The 23,736-nt window shown below is 37.4% G+C and overlaps 1 protein-coding gene across 1 annotated transcript in view; it reads right to left on the reverse strand.

Annotated features, from left to right (window-relative positions):
* Positions 1-411: 411 nt before the first annotated feature.
* Positions 412-23,736, reverse strand: part of LOC134432546 (atrial natriuretic peptide receptor 2-like) — a 35,238-nt gene continuing 11,913 nt past the window's right edge. Inside the window, exons 8-23 of the mRNA XM_063181392.1 lie at positions 21,934-22,006; positions 19,558-19,705; positions 18,073-18,159; positions 17,658-17,801; positions 16,779-16,900; positions 15,025-15,166; positions 12,109-12,154; positions 11,061-11,159; positions 9,962-10,075; positions 9,013-9,106; positions 8,119-8,206; positions 7,213-7,352; positions 4,289-4,441; positions 3,453-3,551; positions 1,126-1,217; positions 412-561 (exon numbers count right to left, since the gene is read on the reverse strand). Of these exons, the coding sequence (XP_063037462.1) occupies positions 412-561; positions 1,126-1,217; positions 3,453-3,551; positions 4,289-4,441; positions 7,213-7,352; positions 8,119-8,206; positions 9,013-9,106; positions 9,962-10,075; positions 11,061-11,159; positions 12,109-12,154; positions 15,025-15,166; positions 16,779-16,900; positions 17,658-17,801; positions 18,073-18,159; positions 19,558-19,705; positions 21,934-22,006 (1,791 nt within the window). The remainder of the gene's footprint in view (positions 562-1,125; positions 1,218-3,452; positions 3,552-4,288; positions 4,442-7,212; positions 7,353-8,118; positions 8,207-9,012; positions 9,107-9,961; positions 10,076-11,060; positions 11,160-12,108; positions 12,155-15,024; positions 15,167-16,778; positions 16,901-17,657; positions 17,802-18,072; positions 18,160-19,557; positions 19,706-21,933; positions 22,007-23,736) is intronic.

Consider the following 23,736-nt stretch of genomic DNA (forward strand, 5'->3'; position numbering starts at 1 on the left):
CCATGCCCACAGGGTTTATAATACCACTAAACATCAACACTATTCCATATCCTTTCCTGTGGGAGCACCTCACAGGCTGGAATGTCCAACCAGCTGATTTTGAGGTCATGGTGGCTGCTGGCTGAGCATTTCCTATTAAAACCACATCAAGAAGTAACACTGGGAGCTACTTTCTGCTCTGGTACCTGGTGGGCCATTTCTATGTATTATTCCTAAAGATGAGTTTTTGCTTTTTTTCTATTTTCAGTGCTACTGCTGGGAGAAACACCTGTACATAAAGCCTGAGCTAATACATTCACAAGGCCAAAGGGGTGTATTATCTCTTTTCAAATTTTCTAATTCAGTACGATGACCTAACAGACTGAAAGCAGAAGGGATACTGGAGTTAATGAGTGACTAGGAAGCAGAACTTCAGAGAGCATCACTGAGAAGGACACCTGGTATCGGACTATATGAAAATCTGTTGGCATCTTGAGGAGTCACAGAAGTGCTGGTGACTGCCTTCTGGGCGACAGAAGCTTTCTTACCTTCAAGCCAGTATGTGACCATGTCTCCTTTCCCCTAAGAAAGAATATTAGTCATGGGGTTATAAACTATCTGTTATTTATGAAATAATTTTTTACTACAACTCAAAACAAGTCCCAAAAGGAGAAATATGTACCTGTCAGCCACTTTACATAGAGGAAAAATGAGGCATAAAACCTTTCCTTAAAAGATAATAGCAGTAATATCAGTTAAAAAAATTCTTTGAAGTCCCATGCAAAACTGGGTCCACAAGTATGTTAATTTTCTTGTGGAACTCACATGATGATTTGTAATGTCTCTGAAGGACCTTTTTTGATTTCAAGCAGTCATGACCGTGAATGTGCCATACAGGACTTCCAAGCTTGACTAAGTCCTTTGTCTCTGACTTACCAGGTTTGTCCCATGAACAAATCCATGGAATTGGTCCTGGCTTAAAATCTGAACATGCTCTCTTCAGGTACAAGAATTAGTCTAACCAAAGCACGGTGAAATACAGAGGACTAGAAAATATAGGAGACTGCATGGGTTAAAATTCAAGGACTCCAGAGTATTTTCACACTCTCCTCTCCGAAAAGCTGAGTATAAATGTTGCATACACACCTTGACTTGTAAATTCCCACGGCATACTAACACATACTCTCCAATCTGCTCCAACAGCTGGTATGCACTTGTACTACACTGTATTTTAAGAGCTGGAAAGAAAGGTAAATATCATATTAAACAATTTATACATGTAAGACAGATCCATCTCCCAAAATGTGTCAAACATTTCAAGACTCATTAATGAACTCTCCCTTGGGGTTTTTTCCCAAGTCTTTCTTTCCATTCCTTGTTATTTGTTATTCAAAATGTTTGCACACAAGTTCCAGTATCCTGGCCTGTTTGTGAGAGCATCTCAGGGTAAATATGGGGCTGTCAACAAACACTACTCTTCACATTCTGCATCTAACAATATTTTTGTACTCTTCACAGTTGTCTATCTGTGCTACTGATGAGCATCCTCTGCCTGTGGTGAAGAAAACCATACACTGTTCTACTTCCTGGTCAATAAAGAGCCAGTGCTTTCTAAGCACATTAAGTTTCAGCAAAGTCTAAACACTAAAGAAACAGCACCATTGCTCTGACTCCAAACCTATCAATTTAAGACAGTGTGAAGAGATGATATTAACATAACTCCATAATTTTTTAAACATTGTTATTTTTCCTTAGTTGAAATTTTATCTTCATGTAAACCATGTAAACCTCACTTGTCTTGCCTTTTGCAAATGATGGAGGAAGGGCCAAGAAGGACAGACAGAAGAAATTCTACTTTTGCTTGAAATCAAAATTTTGCCAAAATTTAAAAAAATTTAAGAAAAGTTTTTTTTTTTCACCTGTAACATTCTGTGACACAGAGCCAATCATTATGCTTTTTTGTTTAAAAAACATCCTAGGTGATAGTAGGAGTGGCTAAGATTGTCTAACTGAATTTTTGTTACATCAGAAAACAACAGTTCTATAAGGTCCACTTTTATTTATTTAAGTGTTTTTTTGAGTCTTAGAACACTGCCTGTAGATCAGGAGATCTAAGTTTCAGATAGATACATATCTCAGAACTATTCTTTGAAGAGACATTATATTTAAGCTTGTCATCTTGCTTGAGGACAAGACACTAGCACTCAAATTCCAGGTGATAGCATTTTTAGTGTGCATTGCTAGTCAAAGCAATCATCTCAGGGTTAAAACTTGGTAATATAATTTGAGGTCCTCAGATGTATGTAGCCTGAAAAAAAGGGAGAGAAAATAAATGCTTGAAAGATAAATACTTTGTCTTTATTTCTAAGTCTATAGTGCTGATGCACCATCTGAGAAAGAGACTGGCATACAGAACAAAAGATAACCTATGAATGATGGAAGCAGATTTTGGAGGTATTAGTTTTAAAGGAGTTCAGATAAGATGACACAAGGAACATGAATGGTGTTATCAGGGAGACTGACAAAACGAAAATTAAGTTATATGTGTTCCATCCAGGTTAGCATTTGTTTTGGAAAAAAAAAATGGTGAGAAGCAATGGATGATTGCTAGTGATTTTCAAATCCTTTCAAAAGTTTCAAATCCATAATTTAGGACCATTTACCTACCTTTCTTTCTTGTTTTTAGGGGATCATGATAGATGTTAAAAGTATCCGTTTTTACCATGAAATTAAATTTGAAGAATCTTGTACGTGCCTAGCTCATTTACAATTCATTAAAATGTGGGCCATAAAACTACTCAACTTTGTTTCATGACTGTAAGGAAACAAGCCATCAAGGTTCTGTGGTATGGAATCACTAAATCTGTTAAAATATTTCAGAGTCTGAGTTTCAAATGTTCATGTTAGCTAAAGACAAAGTTTTCTAAGTAGACTTGGAGCTCTGTTATCTCTTAGGAAGAAGCAGTGAGAATACCTCCACAAAATTTCTGTTTAAACTCCTTTCTAGAGGGCACATACATAATCTTCTATTCTGGCTGAAGACAGACACAGGTCCCATGATATTCTACTGTTTCTTGTGTTCTCCATTAGAGAAAATTATTAGTGGCAAAAGAGGAGTAATGAAAATATTTTTACCATAAATCCAGCTGGGTGCCAGGAACAAATAGAAACAGTGAACATAACCACTTGCCTCTCATTTTGTTTCAGTCCAAACTTTTTTTACTGTACAGAACTTCAAAGCCACAAAAATCCCTTCCCAAGACTTGAGAAATAAGGGGATCTGATTGCAAAAACAGTTCTAGAGAATATCACTCAAATAATTTGTCCCTAGGCAGACTGGACCCAGAAATCAAGAACCTCTTTATAGGATTCAGAATTATTTGAATAGGTCAGGACTCAAAACTCAGCCTAACAATTTTTAAGAAGTAATTCAGGGATGATTAAAACCCCATCTGCAGTTTGTTCCTTATTACCCTCACTGGTAGATTCCATCCTGGAAGCTGTGTTCACAGTATCTCCAAATAAACAGTACCGTGGCATCTTGGTTCCAACAACTCCAGCTACAACTGCCCCTGTTAAGAAATGGAAAGCAAGATATTTTGTGTTTATAAATCACATAGCCAGTCATACAGCCTTGTGGCTGCTTCCTACACTACCTTAAACCTAATTTGTTCACCATATAAAGACTGAGTGTCAATATTGTCTTTACATGGGTTACAAATCTGTCTTACAAGTGATTTAAAACATAGAAGGTATGATTTCTTGGTAAGACAATGTACGCTGATTAGTTGGCAGATGCTGGGCTGCACAGGACATGTCCAACTCTGGCTGTCTATCAAGCCAGAGTTGGGGAATGTAAGTATTACTTATATATATATAAGTAATATATATATATTCTGCAGTTAGAGAGTGTCCAAAGGAGGCCACAAGGACGGTGAAGGGCCTTGAGGGGAAGTCATGTGAGGAACTGGAATCACATCAGATTAAATCAGGGAGCTAGGAGTCCAAGAGTGAAGCCTAGATCAGACTGTCAAGAAACAACTCACTGTTTTGAGAAGAGAACAGCTGATAAGGACAGGTTACAGACACAGAATAGCAGTTCTAACTCACATCATCAAAGGCAGAGGGGCTATGGGATGTTTCCAATGTTGTATTCAAAACTGAGGTACCAATATCCCATGCATCCAATAAATTATTCTGTTGGAATGACCTCTATGTTGTGTTCCACTGCTTATCAAAAAATTAACTTTATTTTTAATGGAGAGGAAATGGCCACTACAGATGCATTTGTGCAGCTTTCTCAACATACCTGAATGTATTCCTGCTCTTATCTTTATGAGGGTATTAGGCTTGTGTGGGATCTTAAAAGTCCTGCAGACATCCAGAAGGTCTAAAGCCATGCTTGCAATCTCACCAGCATGAAGGATCCCGTTCTCCTTGGGTACTCCAGACACCACCATATCTTAACACAACAATGCAAATGTGTTAACCTTTGCCATTACACATAGATTTACTAAAGTATGCTGCCTATAATAAAAAAAAAAAAAAGGAAGAAGCCCTATTCCCCAAGGCACAATTGCACCTGCTGAGCAAAGAAAACCAGAAACAAATTAATGCTAGGGCAATGGCTCATGTGTGGAATTACCTTAGGTATGAAAAATGTTGTATTTCCTTCTTATTTTGACATGAGATTTGTTCCCTCCAATCCTTTCTCTCTTCATCCTCCCCTCCACTGTGTAAGGTTAAAGTGGGACAGGCAGTGCAAATGTGGAAGTTCAGTGCCTTCTGTCATTGGGCAAATATTATAAAAAAAGGCAATGACTCCAACTGAAAACCGATGATGGGAAACTGGGGTCCTAGAGTGCTAAGCTGGACAACCATGACTGTGAGAATTATAAACTCCACTAAACCCTGAACTTATGTGGGATTTGCTGCTCTAGTTTGAGCCCTGTAAATCTATGGCACGTGATGGGATTCATCCCAATGTACTCAAAGAGCTGATGAAGTCATTGTAAGATTTCTGAAAATGCATTTTGAATGGTCAAGGAAATCTTAAGAGGTTCCAGTCTACAGGAAGCTGGCAAATCTGCCACCTTTCAAGAATTTTTCCAAGAATTTCAGGAATTCAAGAGGGACAACCCGGCAAATTACAGGCCAGTCACTTTCACTTCAGTGCCCAGCAGAATTTTGGAGCAATTTTTTCTGGGAGGTTATGAAAAATGCCTGAAGGACAACACAGTCATTGGTCATAGCCAGCATGGCTTCATGAGTAGAAAGCCCTGATTGTCACATCTGATTTTCTATTATGACAGGATAACCCACCAAGGTGATCAAGAGAAGCCAGTTGATGTTATCTTTCTGGATTTCAGTAAAGCTTTTTATACAGCTTCTCCCAGGATCCTTCTGGACATACTGTCTGGAACACAGCTGGATAAACAAATTATGTGATGGGTGAGCAACTGAATCAGGGGTCAGGCAGAAAGGGGGTGCCTGAATGGGGAGACATCAGACTGGTGACCTGTCACCAGGGGGTTCCACATGCTCAGCCCCATGCTCTTCAGCAGCTTCATAAATGGCTTGGACACAGGATTGGAAGGGTTACTAAGTCTGCTAATTAGGGTTACTAAGGGTTACTAAGTCTACTTAATTGCCCCATAAGCAGAAAGGCCCAGCCAAAAGACCTTGAGAAATCAGAGGAATGGGCAATCACCAACTTCATGTTTAAGAAGGAAAAGTATTAGATTCTGCTCCTGGGATGGGGCAACCCTGGATGTACAGACAGACAGACGAATGACAGGCTGGAAAGCAGAAATGAGTGCAGGAAAGGGACCTGGGGATCCTGGTTGAAGCTGAACATGAGCCAGCAGTGCCCTGGCAGCCAGGAGGGCCCCCATGTCCTGGGGGGCATCAGGCACAGCATCACAGCCAGGCAAGGGAGGGGATTGTCCTGCTCTGCTCTGGAGCAGCCTCACCTCGAGTGCTGGGGGCAGGTCTGGGTGCCACAATATAAGAAATATATATATATATATTGAGGTGTTAGAGAGTGTCCAAAGGATGGCCATGAGGATGGTGAAGGGCCTTGAGGGGAAGTCCTGTGAGGAGTGGCTGAGGTGACTTGGTATGTTCAGCCTGGAGAAGAGGAGACTGAGGGGAGACCTCACTGCAGTTACAAATTCCTCATGAGGCGAAGAGGAGGGGCAGGCACTGACCTCTTCTCTCTGGTGACAGTGACAGGACCCAAGGAAATGGCCTGAAGTGGTATCTGGGTTGTGTTTAGGTTGGATATCAGGAAAAGGCTCTTCACCCAGAGGGTGGTTGGGCACTGGAAGAGGCTCCCCAGCACACTGGTCACAGCACCAAGCCTGACAAGCTCAAGAAGCATTTGGACAACATTCTCAGGTACATGGTATAACTCTTGAGGATGGTCCTGTGCAAGGAGTTGGACCATATGATCTTTGGGGATCCCTTCCAACCAGTATATTCTATGATTCTGACACTGTAGGGCAAGAAACTGGTCTTCTAGGGATCTATGGGGTGCATTTATTCAGGAATTTTATGCTCAAGAATGTGTTCAACAGTTCCACGAGGAAAAAAGAGTGTTTTTTTTTGTTTCCCATCTCTTACAGGAATTCTGTCTGTCTCATCCAAAAGCCCTGTTAGATTTTCCTTAGGTTTTAAAGAACTCAATTTTAATCATAGTCTATCTGCAGCAGATTGCCATGGTAGCAAATACAAAGCTATTTTCCTACAAAAGAAAAGATGAAAAAGAGAAGAGGCAGTCAAGCCCCTACAATGTATTAGGAGAAAGAAGATTGCTATGGTCTTTGCAAAAAAGACAATAAAGCTTAGGGTATGGCATGTATGATCCCATGTAGAAGACAATTTTTTTAGTTGTGTTCCTGTAATACAGAAGTTTCCATCTGGGATTAATCTGCTGCCAAGACTTAAAGTCATATCTTACTAGTAATAGGAATCAAATAAACAGCAGTGGTATTTTAATCCATTAATTTGCCCCATTCACCACACTTGTTAACCCCACAAATGATGAAATGTATGCAGGAAAATATTCCTAAAGTTTGCTAGGGCTCTGCTAGAACTCATCTCCTAATTGCTTTATTTGGTCGTCCCACTCATAAGAAGCTTTCCAAATCTTCTTCAGCTGTTCTTCCTCATCATCAGGGAGTCTCTATCTTGACCCAGGCCCCATCATAGTCCACAGCTCAAGGAACTTACAGGCATCTCCTATTGTCTCCACCTTATAGACATCATAGTTATCTATGATTTCATCAAAAATGGTATAAAGCTTGTTCAAGAGATCTACCACTTGATATGGTGTGCTGCTGCTGGACAGCTCAGTGAAGCCAACAATGTCACTGTTAAAACACAACAGAAAGACCATAATCATCCACTATCTTAATGGTTGCTAATTAGTAATCTTAAACACACAGCAAACATTTCTCAATGCAATTACATCAACTTTCTCTTTTCAATAATTCTTTCACTAAGATTCTTATTGGATAGTTCTGCCTTCATTTATTTAAATTTACAAAAGACTCCTTCCATTTTAAAAGGGCAGATTGACCCGTCTTTTTTGCTTAGCAATGCAGTAAAACATTTTGAGAGGTAGAGTTTAAATCTGTAACAGACTAAGCAGCATTCTTCTGCTTTGAGTTATATATAAATTTAAAAAAAAGGGGAACTTGATATCTGTTCTTTTATGACAAGTGAAGGCATGCCATTTGTATGTTGTTTCCTGCACACAAAAAATATTAAAACTGTAAATCCATGTGGACTCTAAGGATAGGCAATTTTTCTTTACGCAGGCTAAATGGTAGATTCTTTACTTAGACCTATTTTATGAAACATAGATTCATGCACGTGTAACACATGTAAAGTGATGTGCTGCTGTTTGTTACAGCTCCAGAGTAATGTAATTTTTTACTTAAGTAATTCTAATCAAAAATAGGGAGAGAGTGTGAGAATGTTGAAAGACACTATTATTTTGTAGAACCACCTATTACAACAGGTGGCAGTTTAGATAGAAATTCTGTACTTGGTTAGGAGCTTCACCTCCACCAGAAGCCTAGGAGTTTCTTCAGTAGGAGACAGTTCTAGTCCTACCTTTCATCTTTTATTTACCTGAAGAAGATAGTGGCACTTGAGTAACTTTGAGCTTGTGCCTGTTTTCCCTGTCTGAGATCATCTGCTATTTGTTTTGGCAACATACCTGTTGTAGAAAGTAGAGCATTGTAATCTTTTTACATGGATAAATGAACATATTAAACATAACATGCTGGTTTAAATGCACAAAAAGCGTTCATAAAGGCAAAATATTATGAAGGTGAAAACACACCTTGGCATCAAAATCTGCTCTGCTGTAATGTGAGAAATCACAATAAATCTCACTGTTAACACATCCAGATTCTTCACATGGGCCATAACTTTTTGGCCAAACAAACCAGTATGGATACTTTTCAAGAAAGAGTAAGGTTATATTCTAATGGTGTGATCTGGGATTTTACTAATTTTCTCTTTGTGAACTCTTTGTTAGTGTTTTCTACCTGTGTTAGGTTTGTTTATTATCTCTTCCCTGATTTGTTTTTTTTTTATTTAATTTGTTCCCCCTGTCTTGGACTTTCACATCTCTTTGGTTTTGCTTTCTTATATGCTATTCCCATCTCCTTATGCCTTTCTTACAGAATTCTGGAACATACACTGCCATCAAAAGCAGCCAACTACCCTTCCACAACATTTATAACTATGCAAAAGGCCTGCCACAAAAATGGCTTTGCCAAGTCAGAGCACTATGGATTTTGGGCCATAGCTCTCGGATGAGTGTACTGATTTCTAGGGGGGAAATACAGAAAGTAGATAAATATTTTTCCAGCTTTGCAAGAAACAAGTATATTCATTCTTTGCTAGCTAAATGTTACCTATTAAATTATCACCTATCAAAGGGTTCTTTTTTGTAGTTAGAAAGCTGAAATAAAAGTTATTGAGAAGAATAACAAGTATTTTTTTTCTATAACTTACTATACAGCAGACGATCAGTCTTCTGTTTTTCATGCATTAAATCCTGGGTTCTCTCAGAAACTAGTATCTCCAGATGTTTGTTATATTTCTCCATCTAAATAACAGAGAACTAGGTAAAATTTCTCAGAAATTCATCTGTTGACTGAAAAAGATGCCTAGCTGGATAAGATTTAAGTATTGGAATGATTCTGCTTTGAAAACATTCAGAGATTCAGAGATTAAAAGGGCACAGGCCTAAGACACTTAACACTTTTTTTCAAAATACAAAGATCAGGTTTCTCCTCAAGTAAATTTATGAATTTAGACTTGAGGTTGTTTCTTACACACAAGACAGCAGAAGGCAATTTCAGGTTTTTCAAATTTCATGCAAACTTGAGGGGGCAAATCCAATGCAGAGAGCAGCCTACAGACAAAATCTTAACAAAACAAAAGGTATCTAAGTCTCAAACTTTTATCAAAAACTCACAATGCTTTCATAAACTATCTTGCTATGCTAGTCTGTGCTTTGCTTTTTGCATCCCTGCTCTGTGTGTGGTAATAGTCTGGAGGCAGATACCTTCTTTCGCTGCTGATGAGCTTCAGATACTCCGCTCAAAATGATTTATAAATATGCTATTTGTAGCATTGTATTCAAGGATTCTATATCCATGGTACTGTAAGAGTGTTGGGCCACAGGAAAGGGGGAATATAGTTTGCAAACAACATTTGACAGACAAAAAATGTTCAGCCCTGAAGAAATTGAGAAAGTTAAAAAACTGAATGAGAAGAAAAGCAGGGTTCCAAGCAGAATTGCAGCTACAGTGACCCCAACAGAACTGAACAAATAACTGTGGATATTTTTTCCAAACAAGGGGTATAAGATTAAAAAAACAAAAAAACAAACCTGAAGGATAGAGGTGAAAGTTATTGAAAGTGAGCAGATTGGATTGGATTAAAAAGCTAAATTTACCAGAGTCATCATCATGTCAACAGGGCTAACAGGATTCATCTTGTACAACATTTTCTTGACTTGTTCAAATGTAGGCCTTTGGGATGGATTATTTTTTCTGCACCTTTCAATTAACTGCAGAAGGGAAAGAAAGTGAGAAAAGCAAACAGCCTTTTATTATTCCAGGCACAAGCAGTATTTTAAGTTAATACTTCTGTTTTCTTGGTGCCGACTGCCTATGTGAAGCTCTATCTGCAGCTGGTGAAGTGCCAGAGAGATACTGAAGCTTCTGGAATTCTACAGGCTTTTGCTGAATGAAGGATATTAGTTCATGAAAATGCTGCTGTGGGAAATCATGAGTAAGATATGCACATTCCTTCTGCTGAAGCTCTTGTCTTGTGCTGTAAGAGAGTTACGCTGTTGGAGTCACATACTATTTTCAGAGGACTTGTCTGTACATAAATTTCACAAAAGATTAAGAGCTGAAGTACCCCTTAAGAATGTTACCTTCTGATTAGAAAACAGTGCTGCTAAGGAGAAGTTTTTTACATTTATGTTGCTACAAACCAGCAAAGGTGAATTATATTGCATTTAAACGACAACTGAAATGAGGATGACCCCATCTTGTTCTGATTTAATTAAACTGGGAGGAGGTGTACTTTATTGAGGCTATTGAAGAGAAAGATTTGTTGCATAAGAAACAAACCAAACTCATAATTTGCCTGAGACAGACTTCATTATGTGAAAGCTCTCTGTCAGTAAGCTAGATATTACCAACATAAAATATGTATGGAATTCAACACTTTACAATAAAATGAGATTGCACAAAAATCGATGATTGAATATTAAAAACATAATCGATTACACTGAAAAATGGAGGGGACAATTGAATTTTTCATTGTTACAATGACAGGTTTTCTATTAAGGATATTAGATATTATCATTTTGCCTTGTTTGAGGCGTACTTCTTGATTTCTGGGTTATTTATATTTATCAAAGGTCATATCACCATAAAACTACTATGACATGTTGTAAATCCACTTCAATAAATGATTTTTGTATGCAATATTGTACTTTACTCACGATTTGTACTTCACTTACATTATTGTATTTTACTCACCTCTACATAATCTGCAGGACAAGAATTCTCAGTCTTTCCTGAAATTAATTCTGCCAAAGGTGGGCACCAGGAATATTCACCAGAATGCACATCATCTTTCTAGAGAAAAGGAGATTAAGCAATGTTGAAACAAGCGTTATGGTTCTCATGCCAGACACTGAAAAGATATTACTATTATCATCACCACTTTTATAACATCTTCCCTATCACTTCTAAGTCAGCTTTTTTATACGTAACAGCACAAGGGAAAAGAAAGGATAAAAAAATATATAACCCAGTCTAAAATGGGTCACCTTTTCTAAAAGTTTTTAATGGCTGACAGGCTTCAATCTTAGTGTTTATATGATATAAACAACTTTGGAAACTACTATCTGGCAAGATATTGGGAAACTTTTAGGAGACCACAAGGACTATATTAGTCTATCATCATAAACTGTGAGAACTGGAAAAATAGTAGTTTTAAGTCTTTATTGTTACAACTCTTGATGCAATTATTTCAGAGAGAATGTGGTTACATATCAAGACTATCTGTTTCCAATTTCAAGGTGCATACTTTTTGTGTTTGTCATTTAGCACTGATCAAACGACATATGCAAAACAGATATTTTACTCATGGAGAGCAGCTAATTTGCTTTTCTAGGTTATTCTTTTTACTGGAAGATTCCACTTAAAGGGCCTGTAAAAGACAGGTAAAGGAAGAAGCAGGAGAAAAAGGAAGATATTAATACATACATTCTCGCTGCATCCACCTAGCCATTAAGCCTCACAAAACTAATCAAAAGGCAGTTTTGGAGCTACATTATTTTTATCATATATTCTTCTTCAAAGCTCTGAAATGGAAAACTGGTAAATCTATGAGGAAACCCTGATTGGATGTTCCATGGGAACTGAACTGGCATCCATAAAATCATGAGGAAAATGCATGCTCATAAAGTAACTCAAAGGTGCAGTAACTCAAAGTTTGGTTTGTCCTCAGCAGAAAGAGAATCAAAGTTGTGCAAATCCTACAAATTCTATTCTCTGAAGATAGTTCATCTTTACTTACTGCCAGAGAGTCACTTCTTGTGGCAATTTCTAGTAAAATGATGGCATAACTGCAGAACAAAAATGAAGAAAAATCTTAATGCAATAATAGTTAATTGAGTCAGTGATTTCTTCTTTTCATGATTTCTTACTCTTCCCCACCCTATGGCTGAAATCCCAGTATCTCAAAAGGAAGGATGGCAATGGTGCTGCTACTTGTTACTACTTTGTGTTTTCAGGGATTTGTTACTGAATGCTTCATAGCATTTGCCTCTCATGGTTATAGGCCCCAGAGACATTTGAGTTTGATGGACAGCAAAGCAATTCTCTCTGTAACTATTAATGGAATCCAGAGGTGATATGTCCAGGTTTATGTACATGAACCCTACCAGTTAAACATAAGGGTCTGATTTTTGCTCCAATCAAGGGTCGGGAGCAGCTTCATCAGAATCACCAATGGGGGAAGTGGCTTTTTTTCAGCCACCAAAAAGATTGCTGTTCTAGAAAATTTTCATAAAGTCTGTGATCACATAGTGTGTCGAGAGAAGATATTCTATAGTAAGCATTTCTGCTTGTTTCTTCTGAATTATATTCTCGTGGTCATTATCTTTCTCAGTTGAAATAAGGTCTAATACATTCATCAAGGATGAAGAGTGGAAAAAGACAGTAAAAACTGAGAATTTAGTCTTTTATCTGAACTCATTGGAGATCTTCCAGAACAGTGATCTCTTAGAAGCAAGCACCTCTTTCAGCCAACAGGCTGGATAAAGATGTCTCTTTATATAGTAAAACTATGTAATGATTTACGCCTGCATGACTCTCAGCTTGGTAACATTTACTTTTGTAGAGAATATTAGTTTTCAATCTGTGGTGTGACTAATGCTTGCACTGTAAGACATTCTGTTGGTAACAGGATATGTTTATCTATCTTTCAGCCCACCTGTGGACCACCACTGGAAAATAAAATAATGCATACAAAACATGATTAATAATTTAGAAATTAATCTGATGATATTTTTATATTAATTTTGTGGTGATTTGTTAGGAGAAAGCAAAATCAATCCTGGTAAGGCAGCAAAACTAAAACAGATTTTCACAGATAGTAATTAGATGATAGTAACTCTGATAAAGCAGCATTGATTTAATTAATCTTCAGCTGCACCGCCCAATAAAATGCACTATCCATTGTGGATAGAGAAATCCATATGATGATTACAAATCAAGAAGAACAAATCTAGGAGAAACTGTGACTGGAAACAGCCTCTTCAGGTCAAAACAGGAGCTACGTTCATACTTCTGTTCTCATTTCCATTTTAGCTTTCCCATCTGACCAACTCTTTCCTAGAGAACTTTAAAAAAAAGTGATTCATCTGTAAGAGCACACTAAATTACAAGTCCCTCTCCTGCAGTTTCTACTCATTTTTTATTTGGGCCTCACCTTCAAGAACATTAATGGATTATTTGCACAGATAAGAACTAAGGATTTCAAGACTGGATCAATGCTGCCTGGCCAGTGAGGCCAAATACATATACCAGGAAGGCTTACCTCCTGCTCATATAATCAAAAATAAATTTTTTTAAAATGCAAATTCTAAAGAACAGCCCAGAGAAGAAGACAACTCTTTCAATGGTACAGGGTACTTCTCAATCTTCCCTGCCTGCATGTTGCTCTTCTCCCTTTTCTGGTGTGATCTCTCACTGCTTTTACTTTTTTTAATCAAGAAGTTAATAACTGCAGTGTCACAAAAGAAGATGTAGATTTTTCAGACATGTGGGTGGGACAGCAAAATAAATCCAGGAAACATTCACTGAATCTGTCAAAAGTTCATTGTAGACATATAGGATGTGAGCAAATCAGATCTTAGGACTATTTAAAGGGGAACCCTTGGCAAGAAATGCCTTCAGGAGGCAAAGTTGCCTGTGAAGTCAAATAATCATACCTATCCAGAAGAGGATCAAAGTGAGAAAAACAAGCCAAAGAAACATTTTCTAGGATACATTTTGGCTGCAGGGCAATGGTAAACTGGAATGTATAAGACAATCTTAAAATTACTGTTTAGTTGGAGCACAGTTCCTTCAAAGACTACTTAATGTTGAAAAAGTACAGATACAGGACAAATAACAGTAGCCAGAAATACCAACACAATCCCAAACTGCCTTAGCTGAGCTATTTTGGAGAAAATTCTAAGGCCATATTGAAATGTCCTATAGGAAGAAATACTACTGAGACTTCAATTTGCTCAGTTAATCTGATAGAATAGATAAAAAGTAATGATGTTCAAGCACATATGCAGACATTTGTTTACAGTTGTGTTCCCACTTATCTGAAAAGTGATTGGATAGAAGCAGTCCACCACCAGGAGGGAAAGCCACTGGAAAGCAATCTTCTATAAAGGCTTTCAAAAGGAAAGGAATTGAGCTATTTGCTAGTGAATCCATTTTTTCCTCTTCTCTTTATTTTTCCACTGTAAACCAAATATTGTCACCATGTATATGCCCCCAAATAATTGTATTGACATTCAGTAATAGAATTACAGGATGCATATGTGCATTATGACATTCTAGAACGTTGATGCTATTAACTTCTAAAGCACTGCCATTGTTGAAAATAATTCTACTTTTCATAAGAAACAACAACAGAAAGAAGAAGGATAATTAGATAATAGCAGATCTTTATGCCTTTTTATCTTACCAGTCAAGTGACTACTTATAAATCACTGGGCCAACTCTGCTTTTAAATAATGTCAGTGAATTCAGTATTTGATTATCTACCTTGAAAGAGAAGATCCTGTGATATCTATGTTGTTCTCTATTCCAGGACCAATCCTTTTAAAAATACAATCAAAAATATACCTGGAGTGACAACAGAATTCCACCAAGCCTAACTGTTGCTAAAGAATACTCAAGATTACTAAAAGTGAGATCAGAAAAAGTTAGCTACCTGTAGACATCAGACATAGAATTGGGCTCAAAATCTGAAAGAGTACGTATTTCAGGAGCTGTGTAAATCTGTATCAAATGCTGCTGGGATGAATTTGATCCATCAGGAAAATCTTCTTTTCTATATGACTGCAAGCCATAATCTGAAGTGGAAGAAAGCAGGAAGCAAACTATTCAGTGGATACTTCCCTGAAACAAGTACAGTAGTAGACAGTAACACAGCTAGTCTAAATAAATTAATTTTCCCTATTCTAAATACACATCTTAGTCTAGAAACAGTGGGGTTTGTGTGGTCTTGCCTCCCTAAAATATAGCATCTGGAAAACCAAATATTTAGGCAAGACTGAATGACAGCAGGCAAACTGAACTTCATGACCATTGCAATCAGAATTATTTTATAGTTTTATCAAATTATTTTCAGATAATATTCTCACCTCAGTGCAAGAGTTAGCATGTAAATACAGGTTTCTGTTCTACTTTGTCCCTTGATCCTTATCTCTGGTGGCAGGTTGCTCAAGTAATTACTAGTTAGACAGACTAACAACTGAAAATCAGATGGTGGGTGTTACTTGAACACCACTAGCATGAGAACAAAGGCAGCATAGATGTGAAACATCTTTCCATCTATACTTCTAGCCTAATATAGAAGGAATTCTTAGCATATGACTCAGAATCAGGAAGAATGAGAAAAAAACAACTGACTTCTGTTTTCTTTCTTACGTAAACAGTGCTGTTCTGACTGTATGTGAAGGCTGGATGCAGACATCTGGCTTGCTCTGGAGTGACCTCTAATTAAGATGTTGCTAGGGACTGAATGTTTATGTGGAGGTCATTTTTAAAATAGCTCCCACATTTGTTATTTATGAGATTTGTTTGACATGATTGCATCCAGATAAACCATGAAGATTTGAAAACCCTACAGCTTGACACAGAACAGAATCAAAACAGAAGTTGCTGAATGATTTCACAGATATCCTATTCAATTGAGAGGAGATGTGCTAAGGTGATGCAGTGGATGTAATCCAACTATGTCTAATTTCTATGTTTTTCTCCAGAACAGGCTCCAAGCAGAGTAGGTAGAAGGATACTGAAGGAGTTGGAGAAGCAAGCCTGGCCCCATGTAGGAACCTTAGTCATAGGTCACATACCACTAAAAAAACAATCTGCTGCTGCTTTCAGGATGGCTATGGGTTAAAGAGTATGATGACTGCTCTGGGCAAAAAGTAGGAGATGATCATTGCCTTAATTCCCTTTAGCAGCTGCAAACTAAACTACACTCTCCAGTGATTTTCCTGTTCCCACAAGCTCTCTTGCTGTACCGAGAGCAGACCTGACCTGCAGCTCCATCACTGGGAGAATACAATTCAATGCCATGAACAAGACTTAAAAGCTCTGAGTTGAGTCTGCTTTTCTCCATTAAATGACCTTGTGCTTACCAATCAGTCAGCATTACTACATCTCTACACCATTCTCTATGCCCCAGGGTTCTCTCTCTATCAAAAGAGAGAATGAGGCAGAGTTTCTGCTCAGATGTTGACAGGCTGAATCATTTGTGGGATCTAAAGCGCGCATCTGTGACACATACTAAATTACTTGACTTGATATTGTAACATGAAACTTGCTAGTGAAGTCTGGTACAGTTAGCAAATCCACATGATATGTCAACATGAAAGCACTTGGGAAGTGTTGCATGTGAAATCTAAATTAGAGGGTTAGCTGAGCAGTTTTGAAACTTTTTTCTAGCTTTCTCTTTACCTGCAATTTTGCAAACCCACCGGTCATCTATCACACAGTTATTAGACTTCAACCGTCCATGATACATTTTGTGGTGGTGGAGATAGGCCATTCCTTGAGCAATATCAGTAGCAAAAGAAAATCTGAAAATCAAAAATCAGTGAGCTAGTATTTCCAATTTCCCTCATAATTGGCTCCAAAGTCTACTGAGGTTTACAGAAACTGTAGTTTTCAACTTGTGTCCCCATGTTCATTTTTCCAAAACACTTAAGGTGACTGTTTGAAAACCCATACCTCCCTGAGCTCAGAGGCCAAGAGAATAAAGTTCCTTCTAGAAATTGTCAGTACTTTTTTATCCTTCGGAGTGCTTTCACATGTTTACAAGTGAAACAATTTTATTATCTTCCTTGCTTTATTTGGAAGGTTTCCTTCCTGAAAACCATTTTTCTTTGCTGATGGCAAGCATAAAGCAGAAGCAGAAAGGACATGTCAAGAGGACCAATCTGAAAAAACAATGTCACTGCCTTTGTGAAAGCTTCATTGACAATGTGAACTCATTTCCTCTATTGGTAAGAATAATGAACCACTTGCAGGTATGCTAATCATTTCATCCATATGTCTTCACAAACAGAAAGCTGACAAGTCGTTGCCTTAGCATTGCAAGGACTAATCATGTAATTTCTCAAAACACCCAAAAGACAAATTGGTCTGGATATTCAAATTTCCTCCCTCCGTCCCTCCGTCCCTCCCTCCGTCCCTCCCTCTCTCCCTCCCTCTCTCTCCCTATATCACAGTACAGGCTTGTCTAGACAAGAGCTTTGTCTAAAATTAATATCTCGTCCCAAACAGCATATAGCATGGTCTATGTCATTTAGCTTTTCAAAAACTGGATTTTTTCACCTGAAACCCCAGTTCAAAGGAATATCTTCATTGAGGAGCACATCACTAAGGCTGCCTTTGGGGCAGTACTCTGTGACAATTGCAACGTTTGGAACTTCTATACAACCGCCAATGAATTTGCAGAGATTGGGATGGTCAAGTTCCCTGTGAAAATCAACAAAAATCACAGCATAACAGTAATTTTCACAGATGCCCATACTGATTTTGTAGTGCAACTGGAAAACTAAGTGTCTTGTCTCACAATGTAGAGAAAAAGTAAAACAGACATAAGGAAATTTTAATCTTTGCTCTCTTTCTAGCAAAGTTTGAAAGAAAGAGGAATATGAATTTACAGTCACATCTGGAAAGATTTTAAGCCCTAAAAAAATCCGTGTAAAAATGGAACAACATACAGTTCTTAGATTTCGCTTCTTACCTCACTTGCTTCACTTCTTTACGTATGGTTTTAGACAGGGTGAATGACTTCTTCATTATTTTCTTTATGGCCACTGTTCTGCCATCACTGAAACAGAATGAAATGCTGTTTACAGTTTTAGGGCAACTTCAGAAGCCAGCAATACTACAAAAAGGGACAGCATATATTTTGTATCAGGGAATAATTCCACATCTCTAGACATGAGGCAGAGAATTTAAGCATGCCCATACGTGGTTGTAACTGTGAATCTAGGACAAGAGACAGGATCCTGTTTCTTTTGATAAAGGAAGCATTAGTTATTATATTCAATCTGAATCTGTGGACACCATTTGAAATGTGAGTGTTAAAGTCAGTTGGGGCAGTTTGAGGATGGAGCAGCAAAGGAAATGTCAGAGCTAGAGAAATACATACAGCCACCTCCCGTCTATCCATTACTTCTGACTACTGTTCTGCAGATTCTTCACTGACATTTAACAAAGTTTTGTTCTTGTGGGGTTGAGCATTCTCAGCAAAGAAGCAGCTGAGTTTCATTAAGAACAAAGAAATTTTCCTTTTTAGAGTAAAGGAATTCAGTGGAGATACCTGCAGGAATTTTAGTGATGAACCATATAAATACAGAGTATGGGGTATTTAGTGTAGCAGTTGTAGATGCTTCACCAATGAGACTGAAAGCCCCATTATACCCATGATAAATACTTTTGATGTTGAGTCATCTGATGATGATGATGATGATGATGATGAAAATATCACCACTCAGAAAGAAGCAAAAAAGATCAATGCTGAACACAATATTTAATCAATGAAGTGACTGTGATTTTCCACAATCTATGCTGAAGGCACTTTCTCCCCAGCCAATGATCCCAAGTAAGCTTCTTTGTCCTGCAAAGCACAGATCCATCTCTGTTTATTCAAATGATAAGTACCACTTCCAGCTTTGCATGTGTTCAATTGCTTCTTGAATGGCAGGATATATCTGTAACATTTGTCCTTATAGTTACATGATATGCAGCTTTGTAATTTGATTCAGAGGTGAAATGCTCTGAATCTTGAGTCGTGTCAGCTAATTAAAGGACAAGACTTCTAATGTGCTACTGTAGAGGATGCCCTTCTTTAGAGCAAAGAACCTAGTTTGCTCTGCCTGCATTTCAGAAAAAAGGAATTTATAAAAGTCTTGGTTACTGATACATTTGAACAGCAAGGGCCATTCATTAACAGATGCAGGACATCTTATGTACCAACAACCTTTCAACAAGACACTAAGATTTAAGGAGAAATGAAAACCAAGCCAGAAGCCTGGAATGTTAAAATACTCCACAGCCAATATGCAGTATAGAAGTCAGATGATGATCTTAACTTTCCCAATTAGGCCTGACAAGATAAATTCATGTTTTTTCGCTGCCTATCAATTGAAAGTGGCAAGAATCAGAAATCAAGGTGAAACTAATACAGTAGATACTGCAGTAAATGAGTAATATATTGACTTACTATCTCCCAGTCTGGGTGAAGTATTTCCTCCTGGGCATGTTGGCAGCTACTGTGCAGGAGCTCAGAGCAGTAACACAACTGACACTGGAGCCACTGAGTGCTGGGGGAGTGCTCGTCATGCTTCCTGTTGCTGTCCGTATAATGCAATCTAAATGGGATGTGGAATGAGAAAAGGCACACGAAGGTTCCTATTTATGCACAGGTGGAGACTCCAGACACAAAGAAATGCAGAGAATTTTCAAAACCTTGCATCTCATCTGCTCTTGTTAATACTTAAGAGAGAAAGCTATTGCTTGGGATGGGACTGCTGCATAAAAAGTAAAAAATGTTTCAAAGAGGATTCATTGCCAGAGATACTTCTCACTAATCCTCAGGACTTTATGCAACTTTCATTTCTCTGCACTTGAGATGGTTAGCCCCTGCTGCTACACAGAAGCTGAGGACAGAACCCAGGGAAGGAGAGTAAACCCTGTGCCATATTTTAACAAGTCTATTTGGAGCTCCTAGAAGACTGAAAAGTACAGGAATGTGGGAAGTGATTCTGACACCAGAGAGAAGTCAGAGAATAGCAACAATACAGTAAGAGGAAAAAAATCCCAGTGATTTTCAATGTACATTTTTTAATGTCTGTTGACCAGCTCACAGTAAAAAAATGGACTTCAAAACAAATTTAATGAGTTACACGTCATGTCATAATCTCCAATCAAAATCCAGATTTAGCCAATTATGCTTGGAATTGCTGAGACATCTCAACTCTCTCTGGTAGAAATATCTTGCTGAGGAAGTTCAATATCTCACCTTGAATCAGGACTGCCATGTTCCCACACCATAGTATTATCCATATGCAGTTCAAAATTGCATTGACATTTGAAGCTTTCTACAGCATTCCACCCAGAAATGCATTGCAGATCCCTGAGATAGTTTTGAGAATAAGACTGCATATATATCTATATGTCTATATACGGTCCAATACACCAAAAAAATAAATTATTTTAAAAAAATAAGGTTCTTTTTTTCATACAGAGGGCTACATACCCAGGGTGCAGCACTGCTGATGTGTTTTCATTTAGATATCTGTGCATTTCAGGCTACTGTAGATAGCTCTGAATAACTCTATCCAGAGAAGACATACTGTCTGTGACCTTATAATGTTATCAGTCCTCATTAAGTTGTTAATCATCACTCTTAGAGCAATACTCTGAAACAGCATTGCTGCATTGCAGGCTTTTTTCCAAGAAACTTACATTTTTCATCTTGGAGTTTTCAAAGTAATTTTAATCTGTTATTTTTTGATCATGCTTCTAATTTCCCTCCGTCTCTTTCTATTGCTTTCCCTCACATGTGGTGCTTATGACATTTTCTAATTTACTTTCAGCTGAAAATTTTGCTCATGTCACTTTTTGCTATATTGAAAAACACTTTTCTCCATTTCTGTTTTCAAAAATCTGGATTGCAATTTATTTTGGTTCCTGTAATCAAATTAATTTCTAAGCCAAAACCTCTTATTTACAACAACAAGGATATCTATCTTATCAAAAGTATACAGAAATTAATGTTCAAGTCTCAGCCTGAAAGTATCTCTACTGCATATTATCACAAGAACATCTTGACACCAGCAACCCAACAGAACACCGATAAAGCAGACATCTGCTGAGCAATTTCTCCCAGAGACAGAAAATGAGTGTGTGTACAATCAGCACAGCATACTTCTATAGATTTACCCTTTCTGAGGATATAGGTACAGTTTTCCTTCTGAATGCTAAAAAAGGAACAGCAAATAAATAATCTATATGTATCTTAAGTACAGCATAATAAAGCATATAACACCTGAATTTATTCTTAACCTGTTTAATTAGAACAAATGAAATAATATTTTATATCAGGAGATAAAATAGAAAAAGAGTGCTCCATACCTCTCGCCAAAATTAATTACTTTTTGTAGCAAGTCTGCCACAGACAGGACACACTGAGAGAAATTAAGATAGTACTATATCCCTCAATGTATTTGTGCAATTCCAGCACAATTTAATGAGATTAATTATACAGAAAGGTATCTCCACTGAAGCAACTGTAATTTGTTTCATCCAACTCCAGAGCTTATCTGTTTATTATGGGGTAGGCTTGTCGTCTTTGACTAACAAATCAACACAAATAAAAAGAAAGAAACTATTTTAAATAACTTTGTCATCAAACTGTTTGATAAACAAAAATATGAGAGAGCAGCTCCCAGAGATTACAGGGATGAAATATTGGATATGTCTTTCAAAAACAGCTTCACTTTTTGCTAGACCCTTAAAATAGGAACAATAGAATTCAGATTATTTTTCAAAATTAATAAGTAAACTGATCACAGTATCAAGATTACAAGTTGCTAACCTTGTTTGATGCAGGTGAAGTCTATAATCCAGCTTTCATCCCAAAGCATCTTTTGTTTCTGATATTGAAACCACTACAAGAGTTAAAAAAAAAATCATTCCTAATGTAGCCCTCCTCTCTTTGAAGAAATTGACTCAGAGATTATTTTTATAAAATATGAACATTTAAAAGTATACAAACTAAATCTGAAGTGTAAACATTCAGCATATGTCTTAAAGTAACATTAGAACCAAAAGTATTAATAACAGGCTTGGAAGAAAACCGCATCTAATGAACATATTAAAAATTGTACAAGCTATGTTCCAGAACTAATTACATGTAATATTTTGCACTGTCTATAAGCTCTCCATTATTTTTAACACGTCTGCATTTACATTTCAGCCTGGACATCAGATGAGGGGTTTACATCATCTCATCTCATGGAAGTGCCCTATGTTATAGAGGTACATGACAAGAACTTCATCCCAACCCTGAGATAAGGAGCAATGCATCTTATATCTTGAGTAGAATTAGCCCATGACCTACTAATTAGGCCATATTATGTCAAATACTCTATCATAAAGAATATTAGGTAGGGATTCTGTGGCTACTTTGTAAAGAAGGCATTGAGCTATTAGCTGATTTTCAGTAGAACTGACATACAAAGCTAACATTTACAAAGTGTAAACACGTGCTTTCAAATGAGCTACAGATTAAATTATGCAACTGCAATCAATGCCAAAATGTCAAATCAAAGCATCATTTTATCATAATTATACCATTTTCTATAGTCCAAAATTTAATATTAGGACTGATGGATTCATTGAAACAGGTAATAAAAGTCCAGATAATGAACAAGGAACAGGTTGTGGAGATTGTGTTGGTATACTAGTTGAAATTGTGACAAATATAGAGCTCACTGAATCAAAATTAAGTCATCCCATTTATTTCAAAAGGCTTCTGAGGAAAGAAACCTACATTTTATCTTGCAAAGGTGTGACTGTACAAAGATATATTAGCAAGAAGTGAGTACTAGGCTTGCTTCCTTTGACACTGATATCAAAGGAATCCTTTCTGCTACTTGAAGCATTAAAGAAGGCATTAGTTTCCCAGATGGTTCCTTTTGCATTATATCAATTTCTGAATTAGAAAAAATAATCTCTCCTATCTTATTACAGTAAAACCATCAAAACTTTAAAACACCATGACGCCACTTTTGAAGAATTTAGTAGGAATATATCTACAGAAATGAAAGAAGCAAAACAGACAACTCCAAACATACAGAAAAAACAGCAGAAATAATAGACTTTTGCTACAAGAACTTTAAATAAACATATGCAAGGCCATGAATCTCTGTTGCTCTTTCTGAAAACCTGTAATCTAAAACTGAACTTCTGAACTTCTGAACATCTGAACTTCTCATCTGTCCAGTTGCTTATTTCTATCAGATCATGTAGTTTTACTGGACACTTGCTATAAACTCATTGTCACAACTACCTTGAGGATTCCATTGAGGAATGCTCAAATAGCTTTCAACAGTACTTCTTTCCTGACTCACAAAGTCACACAGCGACAAACAAACAAATGTGATTCAGGCCTCCTTTAGAACCTCAATTTGTGGGCCATCAGCTTTCTCCTACTCATTCTCTATCTGTGCAGCTGCCTACCTCAGATGCTCACTGCAACTGCAGTATAAGATGGACCGAGAAGGAATCCCTGAGGAAGCAGGGGCCTATAGTTTTACAGGATATATAGGCCAAGAGCTAAATAAATTACTCTTTATGAACATAGTTAATACAATGACTCTACAGGTGCCATATTCAC

The sequence above is a fragment of the Melospiza melodia genome, chromosome Z (assembly GCF_035770615.1).
Source record: "Melospiza melodia melodia isolate bMelMel2 chromosome Z, bMelMel2.pri, whole genome shotgun sequence".
NCBI classification, from domain to species: Eukaryota; Metazoa; Chordata; class Aves; order Passeriformes; family Passerellidae; genus Melospiza; species Melospiza melodia.